Source organism: Callionymus lyra, chromosome 10 (genome assembly GCF_982586985.1).
Source record: "Callionymus lyra chromosome 10, fCalLyr1.hap1.1, whole genome shotgun sequence".
Lineage (NCBI taxonomy): Eukaryota > Metazoa > Chordata > Actinopteri > Syngnathiformes > Callionymidae > Callionymus > Callionymus lyra.
In genome coordinates, this window is record NC_141827.1 from 10,022,053 (window position 1) to 10,040,111 (window position 18,059).

At 36.7% G+C, this 18,059-nt stretch overlaps 1 protein-coding gene across 1 annotated transcript in view; it reads left to right on the plus strand.

The window, feature by feature from the left end:
* The first annotated feature begins 1,765 nt into the window (after positions 1-1,765).
* Positions 1,766-18,059, plus strand: part of LOC148070207 (potassium voltage-gated channel subfamily B member 1-like) — a 46,293-nt gene continuing 29,999 nt past the window's right edge. The window contains exons 1-2 of the mRNA XM_087800913.1: positions 1,766-2,131; positions 4,575-5,223. Coding sequence (XP_087657039.1) covers positions 4,669-5,223 — 555 coding nt within the window. The 5' untranslated portion in view covers positions 1,766-2,131; positions 4,575-4,668. The remainder of the gene's footprint in view (positions 2,132-4,574; positions 5,224-18,059) is intronic.

The window sequence follows — 18,059 nt, forward strand, 5'->3', positions numbered from 1 at the left end:
CGCCTGCTGTTTGCACCGTTACACTGCCTGGAAAGTTTGTACCAGCGTGAGACACGTGCTGTGTCTCAAATCGCATACTTCTCTTAGTATACTAGAAGTTAGTATGCATCAGGATAGTGTACGTACTAACTAGTACGCAAATTCTCCACAGATAGTATGTCTCAAATCAAACACTGCTGCTACACACTAACCGGAAATGATTCGACAGCTTCTTCTTTTACTTCTATTTAACGATGTTTCAACCAGCTGTTTGAACGCTATCATCGCCACCTGCTGGCAGCACGTTTTGCAAGTTTGGAAAAAGAAATAAAGAAAAAATATGAGAATCCAAATATTCGCGAGATATTTAAGCTGGTATCAGCACCGAAGACGTGTCATCCTCCTACTGCTGCTGAAAATGCACCTGTAAGTATATGCATATATATATATATATATATATATATATATATATATATACACATATATATATGACGTAACTTCGGTTTAAAACGCCATTAAGATGGCGGCCGTTTAGGGTGGTTAGTGTCCATCGAACCATACTCAGTATTGTGGGCGTTAAGTACGCCAATTTAGTGTGCATGGCGCCCTAAATTTCGCATACTAAGGATTGAGACGCACTTACGCACTAAAAATACTAACTTTGAGTACGCTAGTATGCGATTTGAGACACAGCAACGGTGTTAGTCGACGTGCCTGAAACAAGTCGTTTTTAATTTTGTGCACGACCGCGTCCATTTCGTATCTGCGTGTATGTCCTGGTTTAACAAACCGTCACACACCGAAGCTAAACGTCCTCATAATGTTGCACAACATATAAGGACGATTATTGTGTAACAGCGTCAACAAAATGTAGCCTGATCACAATAAAGAACATCTACTTCACCTTTGAACTTTTTAAAAGGGAAAATAGAAATCAAAATTCACTCAAAACATGTATTTTATATGTTTAAAACTAAAAAATGTTTTCCATGAGACACACGATGGCATAAATGAAACATGTGATGCCGGAAAAAGATTTGGGTCCAAATAGGTCTTAAAGTTTAAAAAATGGATTCAAAGACCATGCAAAGTATCAAAACCCCACAAAAGAAATAGAATGGGTAGAACTTTCTATAGCAATTATATAGGTTGGAAAGATAATACAAATGTTTTTCTCACGTGTTTCAAAATGTAAGCTCTACATTGATTAACATTTGACTTGTACTCATATTTTGAGGTTGTTTTGCTCGGTTATTCGACTCTTAGAAGTGATCAAGTTACTTGATCTGATAATTTATGAAGTTTTCCTATCGTGTTATAAAACAAAACTTTAGCGTATAAATTTGGGCAATTGAGGCAATACAATTAGAGATAACTTAATAACAAGCGTTTTGGCAATATATTGTAAAAAATTTGTCGAGTGAATTGCCAAAACAAAAAGAGATTTATTTATCCGTTATGTATTAATTGTAAATGTTTACTGGACTTAAAAAAAAATGTATTGCTAACATAAGTACCAACAGAAGACAACAAAATTTAAATACAATCTTGATGATTGTGAATTCCTAAAAGAGGAATTTACCAAAAAAAAGATAATAATACAATACAACAATAATAAATAAACAGAATAGTAGACGTATGCATCTAGGAACTATTATTGACTCCAACTTATGCTACACGGACTGTTGATGCAGGTGAACCACTAATTAAGCGGGAAAAAGGGGCCGTAATTAATCAACTAAAAATATACCTAAAAAAAAAAAAGTTAAAGTTATTTCGGGTTTTTTCATCCTCTACATGTATTCGTAAATGACTGGAGTATATTCTGGGATGGCACGGTGGGTTCTGGCGGTGAGAGGGTTAACTGGAGCGAGTCTGGATGAAGCCTCGGGTTCATCTCTTCACTCTGGAGCTGCTCTCCACACGCGAGCGTCTCCTCCGCGCACTTACTTGTTGCCCGTGGACGCTGAAACGGGCTTTTTTTCTTCTTTTTTTTGCGTGAAGCGAGAACAAGAGATCTTAAAAAAAAAAAAAAATGTCGTCATGTTGCTTTTAAATCCTCCACCTGCTCCTCGGACGAGACGCGCAAGTTGAGCGGAGGAGAGGATGCTGATGTCCGTCCGCGGAGTCAAGACACCGCTGTGCGGGGCAAGTACGTATCACTCTTTATCAACACGGTTTTAAGATGGTTTCTTCTTCCTTAGATTCACCCGTTCATGTTATAACTTAAAATAAACATCACTTAGAGTTTCAAGTGTCCGGTGAATGATGAGTCAAACTAGTATTTCGAGTGTTTTTTACTGTTGTGATCCACATGCAGATCCATCCGCAGCCGCATAACTTTATTAAAAATCGGACAGAAAGTAGAGCCAACATGCTGAGGTTTATATAACGTTTTAAAAACTAAACACGTCTCATATGATGCTTATTTATTGGTCAAAGACGTGAGGTTTTGAATCCATGTCAGAATATTTCATTCAAGATTAAGTGAGAATATAAATATGCATTAAGGTTAATAACACATACATTTGTCAAGTTAAAGCTTATTAATAAAGGTACTTTAGAAAAAATACATTAACAAGGGAATGGAGAAAAGACAGAAGCTCTGGGATCTCCGGGAGAAAGGGATCGTAATTAATCAACTAAAAAAAAAGTTAAAGTTATTTCGGGTTTTTTCATCCTCTACATTTAATTGTAAATGACTGGAGTATATTCTGGGATGGCACGATGGGTTCTGGCGGTAGTACAAAGTAGTACATAAGTCCATCAGGTATAGAAAGTGTTTTTCTTTTTTTCATTTTAAAAAGGCGCTTGTATTGACTAGAGGTGTGTATTAGCTCTGACGAACGATACAATATATTGCAATACTGAAGTAACAAGGATATATTTGTAGTATTTTCTTGACTCTGATATTGCAGAGTTCACAGACATAAGACGTTTTGAAACCAAAATATGTCCAAACATCAGCTGTAAAAGGCGCTGGAGTCGACTGTATCCTCTCGTCCTCAGTAGTCACCGGGGATTTGCTTGCTGCGGAGGATGTAAAGACTGCTGCATCTAGTGGTGGGATGTTTAATTGCAACATCAAAATGAAAAAAAAGCCTAAATATTGGTATGCGAATTGTAAATAAATAAAGTGCGAGTAAAATATTTTGATTTTTTAAAAGTGTAAACCATAAACAAATGATAATACAATAAAATGTAGAAAGTGCTGTTGAATAAAGATAAAGTATCATCCAACAAAAATTATAAATAATAAAATCGCAATATATCGTTATATCAGTTGAATTTGATTATTGAAGAAACCAAGTTTGTTTTTACAAAGTAGCATAAAAGTTTACATGGTTTATAAAAAGTAGCATTTTTCTTAAAATGGCCCCTGAATTGACCCAATATCAAGGCCTGTGCTGTCTTATATAAGGATGCCTCGGGCTGTCAGGTTAAGCAGAAAAAGCCTGCAGGCAGCAACAGAGTTGGTCAGGACCAGCAGAGAGGCTCTTCAGCACTGGAAAGCTCCCGTTGAAGTCCAGAAGTCCTGCCTCCCGTCCTCCCCCCTCCTCCATGTTCTCCAGCCATGTCAGCAGGAAGAGCGTCTGCGCCCATTAAAGCTGATTAAAATATCTATTTGCTCCTCTGATGAGTGGATAAACCTGACATTGTTCCTGTAGGACACGACTCTGACACAATACAGAGCCTTATGATGAGGGGCGTGAGAAAATATAGATACACTGATATATTGCATAATTATTTTCACGTCGCTGCATCGATATTAACCTGTGTTGTATCATTTGTGTTAATCATAGTTGTTGTATGGTTTATATTTAAATAAATGCAGTATAAAATAAAATACAAATTTAAATGTACAATTAACATGGAAATATCCACAGCATTTGTTTACTATTGTGTTGTAATTCATTACGTCCTCCCCAGTAAAAAGAATAAAATCCCACGAGATCCTTGCGATAACTGAGGACGAGAGGATACAGTCGACTCCAGTAGCTTTTAAAGCTGATTCTTGGAAATATTTATGTTTCAAAATTGATGCAAGCAGTTATGACTTCATCAAAAGACTGAGGACGAGAGGATACAGTCGACTCCAGCAGCTTTTAAAGCTGATGTTTGGACATATTTATGATTCAAAACAAATGAAAGCAGTTACGACTTCATCAAAAGACTGAGGACGAGAGGATACAGTCAACTCCGGCAGCTTTTAAAGCTGATGTTTGTACATATTTATGTTTCAAAACAAATGAAAGCAGTTATGACTTCATCAAAAGACTGAGAATGAGAGGATACAGTTGACTCCAGTAGCTTCTAAAGATGATTCTTGGACATATTTATGTTTCAAAACTGATGCAAGCAGTTATGACTTCATCAAAAGACTGGGGACGAGAGGATACAGTCGACTCCAGCAGCTTTTTAAGCTGATTTGTTTTTAAATCAAGTTAAACCAGTTACAATGTTAGAAATGTATTCTTGTTTCTACCCTTGCGCAATACATCACAATATATCGTATTGTTGCCCCTGTATTTTGATACGAATTGTTTCGCCAGAATCTCTACACACTCCTTCTTATTAATGTTGATTTATTTCAGGGGCAGAAGAAGACAACAGACCCTGATGAAGTCCTGTACGGGCGACCGTCTACTTTTCCTAGACCTCAACCTTCACTGAGTCACTGGAGCAAAGATGATCACGGTGGGACCTCGGTCCACCAACACGGTGCCCCCAGACGATGCCGAGATCATCCGGAGCAAGACACTGTCCCGCCGGGTGAGACTCAACGTGGGCGGCCTTCTTCACGAAGTCTTGTGGAGAACTCTAGATCGACTCCCCCGGACTAGACTGGGCCAGCTGCGAGAGTGTGACACCCACGAGTCCGTCATGGAGATATGCGACGACTACAGCCTGGACAACAACGAGTACTTCTTCGACAGACACCCCGGAGCGTTCACCTCCATCCTCAACTTCTACCGCACCGGGAAGCTTCACATGATGGAGGAGATGTGTGCCCTGTCCTTCAGCCAGGAGCTGGACTTCTGGGGCATCGACGAGATCTACCTGGAGTCCTGTTGCCAGGCCAGGTATCACCAGAAGAAGGAGCAGATGAACGAGGAGCTGAAGAGAGAGGCTGAGAACATGAGAGAGAGGGAGGGAGAGGACTTTACCACCACCTGTTGTTCGGAGAAAAGACAGAAGCTCTGGGATCTCCTGGAGAAGCCCAGCTCCTCGTTCGCTGCTAAGGTAAGTCAAGACGCCACACTTCTCATGATGAGCGTGGCTGGATAGAATCATCTCAAACGTCTGGTCCTCAGACAGAACACTTCGGCAACCAATGACTAAGTAGCTCCTTCAGGAGCTCTAAGCCCGTCATGGAACATGCTGACTGAATAGGGTTAAGTCTGGGTCAATAGTTAGATAATAACTGAGGTGTATCAAGAAACCAGCGACTGGCTTGACAACAGTATGGAAGTTTATCAGTGCCATCAGAATATTCAATAGTCGAATAACATTTCAATCTTTTTGAATGATTAAATTCATCCATTTCTGTAATAGTATTGAATAATGTTACAAAATAATGTTTATGTTGAACAGTTTAAACGTTTATTAATCAATGAATAAAACAAAAATATATTTTCAAATTGAATTTTCGTTCTGTACATATAGTTTGATTTTCTAATTCCATGAATTCAAGAAAACATTTTATAAATTCAATATTTCTTTATTTTTAGCCATTTATATTTAATATTATAATGTTGGCATAACATAACCGAGCTATTTCATCAAACGGTCATGTGATCTGCATGATAGGCTGAAAGCTCTTGTAGCTTGTTTATGTTATAACAACATTTTTATATTTTAAATAAACGCTACAAGTTAACCCTGGTCTCGAGATAACACAAGGGTTAAACAATATTGAATTTAGCTTTTATTATTATAATTGAATTTATTTTTGAATTGTAGGAATTAGAATATCATACTGTGTAAAGAAATTGCATTCATTTGGGGAAAAAAAATCGTTTTTTTTGTATTGAATAAAAAAACAAAGAAACCTTCCAATATACAAATTACTGAACTTGATTGTAAAAAACAATTGTGCTGCATAAAATTTCAACAATAACATTTTTTTTTAAACACTTGAAAATTTAAATTCAATTGTTTATTTTCTGATGGCACTAATATATTTCCATGAACAACGATACAAGTTAAAAAATATATAAATGAAAAAAAAGAAAATCAACAAAACTACCATTTAAGCCATTTAACCATTAAAATAATGAGATTTTTAAAAAGAATACTTTTGATAAACAACTGTATTGAGAAGAAGATTCTGTAAAAATAATGAAGATGGTCAGTTAATTGAGTTTTGCTCTTTATTGCCACAAAATATGATGTATTATTAGCATAACTAGCAATATTACAGCTAGAACTAAGAAAAACCTGAATTGAACTACAATTATTTGGCTAAAGATAATTGTTTTTCGAAAGTAAATCAACCACGAATGCTCAATGAAAGATTTGTAAATTTAATAAAATGCTGCTACGATGGACATTGTAAAGGCAATCCTATCAGAATAGTGGTGAGGTGTCCTGTCGCGTCTCAGACATGCCGGAAGAGATTATCCCTTTTGGTTTCCCTGGGAAACGTCTTGTGACGACACATGAGCTGGTGATTTTCCTATGAGTGGCACTTTCCATACGACCAGACTCGGCTGAGCCGGACTAATAATCTGATTGTATTATCATCGATATTTCTCACAATTTCAACCCCAAGCAGAGTTTCTCTTATATACATTGAAGCATTATCATCATGAAATATTACTAACATTAATACATTTAAGGTAGGTAACGTTATGTAACAATATATGACATACATTATGAGCACATGATACTTTAAATGTTCACATGACACACAAAAATAACATAATTTTAAGTATTAAGTAAATATTATGTTTAGTGAAATATAAAAATGTATGAAAAAGTTGCAGAAATAATTGGAATTGTTCTTCTCTGCTCTTTTTTCAACCTCTAAAATATCTTGTTTGATCATCTGAAACAAATAAATATATATCCTTCTTACCATTTTCTTTTTTTAAGTGCTGCATGGAATGATTTGCAATGCATCTGTTATGTCAGCAGCTTTAGAGGAATATCCTTACATCTGCTTTCTCGCCTTCCAAAAGCGTTTCTAGATTACTGATTTAACACTTTCATTCTGCACTCTGTCAGTGGAATCCTAGTCAGAGGTTCCGAATGGAAGGATGGACGGTCTCATTTCCATTTTAGCATCGTAAACCTTTGAGATATTGCAGCAAAAAGTGAGGTTAATAACAAACGCTCTCGATCAGAGTTCACTTCCTTTTTAAAATAGAGAATCAGCCACATATAAGATTAGACCACTTTCTTATTCCCTTGTGAAGGAAGTCTATTAAACACAGATTTATTTTTGTGATTTAAAAAGTAGTTGAGGACCCCTTATGAATCTCATTAGTTGTGAACAAAAACAACAACTTTGTTAGTGTTTACGAGGAAACGTTGAATAAATATTAGTTAAAACCCCCTTCACACCAAGTATTGACATGCTATGACCCCCCCAAAAAAAAGGTTAAGTTGAAGGTAGTTCCCTTTTCTTAAATTAAGTTAGTCCTTGTGTTCATAATAGTTGTAACCATGTCTTTTACATCAGTCTTGGTATATTTATACACACTGCAAACATTTTTTTGTGTGTACATTGTAAACATAAACAACCACAATCAAAGATTTTGCACCGTTATAAAAGCGAAAATCGTATGGACGTTTTTTTAAATATACGACAAGTACAACAAATGTAATAATACAATGGTGTTTATTGTACAATGTTAAAAATGTGAGGCTCCATAATCAGGAGCCTCGCAGAGATATATACGACGAGGAACATGGTGTTATACTACAAGAATCACATAGTAATACCACGGTGACTCGCAGAGTAATACGAGAATCGTGGAGTAGTACTACTGCGACTCGCGGTGCAGCTTCATAGTTCACCAACATTTTGACAGATTTCTGAGCGCTGCGTATCACATAAAACATGTACAGTATATGGTAAGCAAGTACAACCAGAATTATTTTAAGTAACACTGGCGATTTTAGAATAAAAAGGATTTTAAGTATGTCTTATATTCAAGAAAGTTTTTTATCATTTTTTGTGATTTATTCGTTATGTTGGCTATAATATAGTACATATTTGAAGTTGGTCTACAAGAATTGTTTTTGTCAACTGCTAGAAGGGCTGGACGGAATCAAAATGTAATTTGTGCTGGCATATCGGAGATCATAAATCTGTGTACACGACAGTAGGAAGCTTCGGTTACACGTTTAGAAAATAAAAGTTGGAAACGTCGACACCCCTAAGCTTGTTGGCGTGACTGTAAAGTTGGTCATTAATCACTGAAAGCAGAGCTGCGTGACTTTGTTTAATTATTGTTTTGATGACGTGACGGCTTTTGCCGTCTTGTTTATTGAACTCTTCGGGTCATTACAGCCATCTTGAATGTGTCGGTCTCTGGGGGTAATTAAAGCTGGACGATGATGCCCTTTGTTTATTCACGTCAGCACGTTTGGAATCCTCCTGTACATTTTTAGACCCCCACACTGACTTCTCTTCCGGCTGGTTGACTTGACCCTTATTCCTCACTGCCTCATTCTCAGTCCTGTATTCAATCATCTGGCCCATTACCAACGTCATAAATCACTCTCGATGAAGACCACGAGTTCTTCTGCTCCTTTGATCAATGTACAGCTACGGGAAAAGAAAGAAAGAAAGAAAGAAAGAGCGGGTCAGCTTTTCATCGCGACTGAAGTTGTTATAGTCAAACATGGGTCTAGAAAGCACGTCATGCTTTCGATCATCTTCGAAAAACCTCCATCACGTATCATCACACTTCAATTTACTTGAATGAGTTTCTGTAAGAGTGAAATATGCTCGGAAAAAAGAAAAATAATTAGTTTGGTATTCCTAACACATGCACCCCCCGAACAAATCATTACGCAGAGCAACTTCAAACACCTTTTTGAACTGATTCCTGCATAATAGATTCAGCTCATCTATTGAAACAACGTGCTCCATGCTTGACCTTGACTGACTAAAGCTACGAATTATTCTTCTTTCATATTTAAAGACGTTGCCTTGAGGCCTCACAGCTGTTCTTTCATGTAACATAAACTATAATACACTTAATAGTGCATGTATAATACACAGGGCTGGCGATACGATGCTTATCATAATACATACGATACTGTAGGAACAACGATTTATTGTTTTTATCTATTCTATTTTTTCTAGTTATTGTTTAAAGAAAAAGCACTTTTTCTGGCTTTTACAACAAATAAATAATCAAATACTTTCTCTAATCCAATGTGAAAGTGTTGAAGGAAAGTGTTTCTCAAACCAAAAAACGTAAACTTATATCAACAATGAAGTACATTAACAGTCTGAAAAAACAACCTGTAGCAACATGCAATATCCAGTATCTTTCAGTGTTTCATTTTTTTAACTTTAAACTTTGTTTTGAAGCCACAATGAGTCCAAACATCAGCTTCAAAATTAGCTGGATCCTGGTGTATACTTTCTTTTTTTTCTCTCATTGCTGCTTTTTAGCCAGTTTTGTTGTTACGTCGGCTCGGAGGAAATGACGAATGTCGCCAACTAGTTGCCATAGGTTTAATTGCACATGATGCATGAATAAACACTGTGAATATCTGAGTGTTAATTGTAAAACAAAACATTAAATGATCGTCTTTTATGCAAACACTCCTGAGATCTAAACAATAGAATAACTTAGAATTAAAATAACGTGTTATTCCAAAGGTAAATAAATAATAATAATGAAAAAAATGTACAGTGCTTTTGAATATCAATACAGTGTCAGGTACGCCCCTATTTAGACACTCGACATTTGTACTTGATCAGGCTTATTCATCATTCATATATATGATCAATTTTGAAAACATAAATCAGCTTTAAACTAATAAACTTGTAAATTGACCACCATGTAAATTGTTCTTCCAGGGTTATGGTAGAACGAAAACTCCTGATATTTATGTAGTTTATTAAAAAAATATACATTGACATTTGTTATAAAATATGAATATAATTTTTATCTTAAAATCCTTTTTTTTTTAACCAAATCTTTTGTTAAATAGAAAGTTTTTGGATGCTAAAAAATGTACTGTACTCAAACAAAACACAGATCATTATTGTCGATGGTATACAAAGGACTTTTTAAAGCGTCAAATTTGCGTATCTGCTGAATAAATGAGTGTTTATACACAATGTAGCGACAAAAAAACGAAGATCTGAATAATCAAAATCAATACCAACCACATGAAGAGATTTTTCTAAACAACGAAAAGATTTGAACAGTGAACCTGATTTTCAATCCATCTGTTTATAAATAATCCGATTGACAAAGACAGTGCTGTTAATATGAATGTTTTATGTGTGGTAAATGGCCTCTCATCCTTTATTTGACGTTTCCTTCGCTCATTAAAAAGATGTGGAAAATCTTTTTGCAACAGCAGGATGTGACATCATCATTATGTACACTTTCAATGCCTACACCGGTTCATCAGTTCAGTTTGTGTTTCTACCTAAATGACCAGACTACTAACCAGTTACCCTGCAATCTCTGAAGTAAATAGGCCGTCCCTGAACTCCTTTTTTAATGCTCAAGCCATCATTAGGAGTTTTCCTACAATCCCTGGTTCAGTCTGTGAGCAGTAATTGGTATGTGGTTTTTGTGCCTTGTTTATTTAGCGATTGGTTTGTTAAGCTTGTTACAATACTGCTTGCATTTAAAATGTATTTTTGCCTTTTTCTCTTGATGATGCATTCATGTGTGACCACATCAGAACATCCTGTTGTGCTGGTATTTAAATGCAAAGTTACAGGCGAGTCACAACCTAAACTCTGGAATATTAGCTGTAGGAAAAAAAAGAACGCAGAATTAGAAATCCTCCCATGATCTTAATATTCAATTAGTTGGCGTTGAAAGTCGTATGTCAGTGCCATCAGAAAATGAAATGGTTGAATTTAACCTTGGATTTTAAAAGTGCCACCATGTTTAGCTTAAAGTTAAATCAAGTCACTCTGTACTGTTTTTGTATCTTCTGGTCATTGCACTATAACAACATTTTTATATTGAATTAAAAAAGGGCAACAAATTAACAAATATTGAATTCATAAAATTATATATTTTTTGGAATTTGTATATCAAAATCTGCAATTTTAAATGGACTCCTATGAGGAACCTAGTCCTGGAGGAAGGTCACGGTAAAGACGTGTGATTGTATCCAAGCACAGCAAGTAAGATTTCTTGGTTTTAAAACACCTTTTCTGATTCATTTATTTTTCAGCGCAGATAAAATTTTAATTACACATTAATAAAGCTTGAAGTGATGCCAGAAAGATTCATAGCTCCAGATGTCGCCTTATCTTTGAACCCTTTGTCGCCCTGCAGAAGATACTCATGGACACTTGAGCTCTCAGTCTAGGGGTCAGAGTCGGTTCTCTGAGCTTTTGAAGGCTGCAGGCTGTTTCTCTAAGAGATCGTGGATGAAATATTAATGCGACAACAGTAAAGACAGGTCAAACTAATCATCCGTTCAATCCAATGTAACCTTTTTTTAAAACAGACGGATATACATTATTTTTAAGTACAATCTATACCAATAAGCGTGGTTTGTGTAAGTAATTTGCAGTATATCAGCATCAAGTAAACACTTGTCAGTATCACTTCGTCAGAACCATTTGAGGATGGGTATTGTTTAGGGGTTTTCTGCTAGAATCTGGGGCAACAACACAATAATATATTGCAATACTGTTAAATCATCGAGAGTTACTTTAGAATTTAACAATGTCTGATTTAACGAAGTCTTTGGTGGTTTCGAAAAACTTGTTCAATAGTTTTTTGAGCAGAATCCACTCATTTCACCTTAGCCTGTAACTCTATGTTGTTTGTATATGGTAACTTAAAGAGATATTACGAATTTTAAATGTTTTAATATTTTCTTACTCCCCTTCCAACTAGTATTTTTGAAACCCCTGTTCTCCTAATTAAAAAAAAAAAATTCTAAACATTTTAAACAAGTATAATTGCACTTTTAATTTATTTCCATTGTATGTTCTGTCAGAATTCCCTTTGGGCTCTATTGTGTCAGCGAGGGATTTTGCCAGGTGAGTTCCAGTGCAAACATTAGTGGTGCTTTACTATTCTCAGAAACTGCCTTTATAGTACAAAATATTAATATACATTTCTAGCACTTACTGCTATGGTTTTAATGAACATCCGAAAGCTACCGACTAAAAAAGTTAAAGGTTAAAACCAACTTCTAACTCTTGAACTCTGACTTCCCTGCAGCCTTTGACTGAACTTTGTCAACTCTACACATAAGCAAGAGAGTTGGACTCGCGGTTCTTCGGCCGTGAGCGAGGCTCGTCCAGCCGATTTCAGTGAAACGTCTCTTCTCTGCGAGATGAAGACAGCCATGACTGGAGGCGCTTAGCTGCACTTCAGGCCTCACATCAGATACGCCCCATTGACTTCCCTTTATGCACTTTACTTGATCTGTGAATTATGAGATCACACTGTGAACCCTGGCTGCCGGCACGTGTCCGTATCTGCTTTGATAATATTCAACACGCCGCCCGCCAGACCTTGTTTCTCTCGATGGAAATCGATGGAAAAGACATTAAGATGGAAAGCCAGCTGGGTTGAGTAAGGACACACCCGGACCAGCCATTAGCCAGAATGTGTGACTTCCCACACAGTCCATCAGACAGCAGGATGAAGACCTCGGTCAGATAGTGCTCGTCACTTGTGTGTTTTTTGTTTTTATTTAATCCATTCCATTTCTCCACGAAACGCACAGGTTACTCACTCAAAAATAACCATCAATAGTTGAGTCTATTCTGGGAACTTGGCAGACGCTAATAGCTTCCAAGAGTGGATTCAATTTTGCCGACTTTCCTCTGTTTATTCAAACAACATGGTCAGCACAATGTTTATTGTGCAACATCCAATTTAGCTGAGGGAAGATTTTAGAAAATATACAATAATGTTAATCATCCAAACACACAGAGATAACAGTGGTGTCGTCAAGTCGGTGAAGGAAGATTCTGCTGAGGACATTTCTGGGTAGAGAAGGCCCGAGTATCTTTTGGGATTTTTTTTTTTTTTTCTCGTTGCCTCAAAAATGAAACATGAGAGCTGTCTCTTCAGACTGTGGGCCTTACACACTCACTCCAGGCGTGACTCATCTGTTCGTAAGTTTGACACAAAACGTTGGCGCTCGACAAGAACCTCAATTAAAAAACATTTGCACACAATGTTGAGCAGATATTATGTGGACTATAGGATGGAAACATTACGGGTTCATTTAGTTGTTTTCTACTCACCCACATGTTGATTTAGGGTTGGGATTATTTTCAGAGTAATCGGTTCTTTTTAGGTCATAGACAAAAAATGTTGTTCAATTTAATTTTAGCGACTCTCATTTGTCTTAATCTTCCTCCAAAAAGACACTTAAATACCTCCATATTGCACATCTGTAACGTCCCTCTTGGATTTAAGCCTTAACAAGGAGCTTAAACCTCTCCATTGTCTATAAGGTTTTAACAGTGTTAATCCACTGCTTCACTTCAGGTGTAGAAGGTCTTAACAAATGTTAGATTTAACTTGGCGTTGCTTCATCGTGTTTCACCAAATTTTGTCTGCAAATATTTGAAGTTAAATTTAAATCTCTGGTTGCAATCCAATGTTCACGTCTGGAGAGTGACTCCTTATGCGTTGTCCACGTCCTCAAGAACTGAAAGACTGTTAAGTGCTCTTCTGGCTTAGTCACGTTTCCTGTTGCACGATACAGTTACAGGAGCTTGACGGAGACTGATGAATCCCTTAACTTCGTGTAGAAGAAGGACCAGAAATTGTCCTGTTCACTTCCCGTGACATTACAATACTCTTAACTGTAAACTCCGCTGGAATAATTTATGAGTTTTGAAGTGGTGGAAATTAACTTCAGATAGAAATGTTTCTCACCAGTAAACCTTGTGATGATCAATAGCTAGAAAACAACAATCTGGACAGAAGCGAAGAAGGAGGATTACATTGATTGTTTTGTGGCACCACTGAGCTCAAAATGCATCTTGGCGTCTAATCCTGAATGATTTTCACAAACTTCAAAGCTGCAAAAACAGAACTTCCATATGCATGGGAACATTTGTGGGGAGGCTTGTGAATCATTCCAGAGAAACAAACATTTAAAATGAAAGATAAACAGAAATACAAGACTATAAAGAATGTATTGTTTCATGAAATGATGCATTTAGTGAACCCTGTATCATTCTATAATGATGCAAACTACGTACCTGCTAATGTAGAGAAACAGAAGTTGCAGGAGGTGCCTTCAAAGACCAACAAACCAGAGAAGGTTCAATACATTTAACAAAAAAAAAAAATCACCAATAAAGGAATCCCGTATCTCAGTAGAAAGAAATGTCCAAAAATGTCAACCAACGAAAACATCTAAAGAAATAAAAACAATCAAGGAAGTATAGCACACAAAATATACATGTAGGTCAAAACACAAACAGGATTAATACAGCTAAACAGATTCACAAGTACGATAATAATAATTTAAAAAAACTAAGTAATAATTTCCTAGTTTAATATTTTCCTGGTGTGTTTTACTATTGAGGATATAGGAGCACAAAATAAAACAGGATTATTAAGAACATATATGAATGGATTGACGGTTTGACCAATCACAGCAGAGTGGGTGTGGTTATGCTAAACAAGATTCAATCTCCAGAAAAACAATGTGTTTTCAATGGGCAGGCCTTAAGCATAATCACTGATGTAAATATTTCAATGAAAATAGAGTTTTGGACAAACAGACACGTAAAATACAGTCCAAGATCTATTTAAGATACACTTAAATCAACACATTATGGATGGACAGAACACCAATGATCTAACGACAACATTGCAAAAATGTGCTAGAAAAGATAACGATTGAGGTTATACTTTGCATTGGAGAGGAAGTAGACCTTGAAAACAAGTATTGTTCAGTTGGTTTTATGAAGCGAGGTTCCGAAGTGCCCGGCACCTTCTTATCACACCGGCCAACTGGGGCAAGCGTGGATGCAGCCGTGCAAACAAAGGATTTCCTCAGACCTTTGTGTAATACACCTTCAAATCCCCGCTTTACCTGAGCTGGCTGAAAGTCTAGCTCAAACACACATGCGGATCCTGGAGCCATCCAAGTCCTCGCTGACATTTAAGCAGGTGTGTGTCCATCTCAGGAGGATGAAGACGCCACTCCTCCCCTGTGCTGCAGAACTTCATCCATTATTTAGAGAGGCTGTCAGGGGTGGAACATCATTCAAGGATCTGCGTGTGGCTGAAGTTCCCACAGTTATTCCTTCAAACGCGTCTTTCTAATCATCCGTGGCGAAGCACACAGAGATGATGACGGGCTCAGCGGTCCGGAGGCTGGAGAGGTCAGCTCGCAGCCACCCGTGCAGGAGTGACAGGCGTGGAAGATTCATGGCATGAAATCCAACAGATAAACCAATTATTTCCCCAAATCTGTGAGATTTATCTTGGCAACGCTGCAAACTCTTCTTACTCCTCGGGATTCTTGCTGGAACTCGACTGCTTTATGTGCACCAGTAACAAAACTCGTCATTTTCTTGAAAACTGTTGAAAACCTTGCTAGCTTCAGGTGCTAAAGTAGCTCTGAGGGTTAACAAGTCAAGCTTATTATTCGTGCTTTTCCTTGAGACTCCTGTGTTTTTCTCTGTGTTGTTTTCACCTTTTAAGTATATATTTTATTGAGTATTGTTTTGATTGTTTAAGCGCTTTGTGACCCTGGTCTGGAAAAGCACTCTACAAATTTAAATTACTTACTTACTTATTGTTTCAGGTTTACACTTTTGCACTTGAGAGGTTAAGGTTCACCCAAAATTCGAACCTCTCTCATTTTCTATGTTGACCAAGGCTTGGGATTTTTTTCATAGTAATCCATTCCTTTTAAGAGTTCTATGTAAAAATGTAAATCCATTTTGATGTAGAAACTGGAGCTCAGTTTTCTTCATCTTTGTCCAGAAAGACTCAAAAACATCAAAATACCATGGTACTGCTCGTCTGTAACTTTAATTGAAGCCTCAACATGAGGAATTGTTTGGGGAAAAATCTATATTTTGATCTTGTTTTTATCAATAATATTAACTAAAGCTACACAAACTGGAAGTACTACGGGTAAATATCGCAGAGACAATAGACTGGAACTGGAAAATTTCCCGAGGGGGCCTCCTGAGGGATCAATAAAGTTCTACCTAACCTAACCTAAGCGCTCGCAATATTTACCTGGAGTACTACCAGTTTGTGTAGCATGTTAGCCTTTAATCTTCTACTAAAAATCTTAAAATAAAGACTTGTTAAGTTTTTCCGGAACAATTATTCTCATCGAGGCTTCAATACCAGAGCTATGTTACACGGAGGTATAGGGATGTTTTTAAGTGTCTTTTTGGATGATGATGAACCTTAGCTCCAGTCGCTACATTAAAATGGATTCAAATTTTTGTCTATAACTACAATGGATTACTTTGAAAATAATCCCAAACTTTACCCGAGATGAGTAGAAAATGAGTGAATTTTGTGTGAACTAACAATTGAAACAAGACCAGGGTTATCTAACTAACACAGGCCAAAATCTTTAAACAGTCAAGATCACGGGCCAAACAAAATGTCTATTAAATGGAAGTAGGATTGTGAGGAGAGAAGACTGACTTTGAGTATTTTAAATCCATTTTAAAAACACTTTAAATCACTGAGTTTGATGCAATTTAATCTATTAACTTTGAACTGGGTTCATGAATATGAATATTTTAATTCTATTTTCACTTTCTTGCATTTTTATTCTACTCTTTGAATACCTCAGAGAATCTCTCATGATTTTTATCAACTTCATGATTTGTTCGGTTTTAATTTTGAACTAAACTTATAGTTGGAATTCATATATTGCTGCCCAAAATAAAGTTATCATATTATCAGACAAGATAAAGGCGTAAATGTAATTAAACATGTGATAATATGTGCTAAAAATACAATACAAATAGGATAGAAATAGATAGACATTATATCAGATAGAGACAAAGATAAAAATGCAGTATTGTGTACAAGTGTGATTTAAGTTACTGTATTTCATATGTTCTAATAATTGAGTGTAATCTGGATATCAACGTGTTTTATTTCATCTCATGGTTCCTTAGATGAGTGAGTATGTTTGACCGTATGTGGAGTCGATCCTCATTTACCTGGACCTTTTTAAGCTTTGAACTTCGCTCTTCAAACTTCGTAGTTACATCCCTAACTAATAACTAACTACCAACAGAGGGGTTGTCACAAGAGTTAATTGGACGAGAACAATATGTCAAGTAACAATCCAGTACATTAACCACATAAAAAATACCTTTCATTTTGAGCATAGATCACTTACAGGGTTCTGAACAGTAATTGCTAGAACTCGACACTGAACACCTGAGAGCCCAAAACATTCATCAAGAGGCTGCAATTAAGTCGAGGAATAATCTCTGGAGGCTACACATCCGTCTGCCTCTCCGGGGCTGTGGGATTAAACAAAGAGTCTGGTTGCAGTAGTTTACATATCACCTTGCATCGCGTGACCAGGTCAGGCAGAAACTCATCAGTAAATGAAAGACAACTTTCTTTTGTTTACTAACGTGACACATCATGATTAGAGTGCTAGACTTGGCTGCACTTTCTATCACAAAGAGGGGGGGATACCAGGGAGGGGTCCGACATTGGGGAGCCATTAAGAGACTAAATAAATAGTTGTTGTTTTTTTTAAATCAATCAGATAAAGTGATTAACACTACGAATATGCTTGCTAATCCCGAGAGAGTTCCTCTAGACTGCAACAAACCCTTGTGTTTTGAGACCAAACCTGGGTACATTTCTTGGACATTACTAAGTTCATGTTAACTGTAACTACTGTCGCTACACAAAATTAGCCATTTA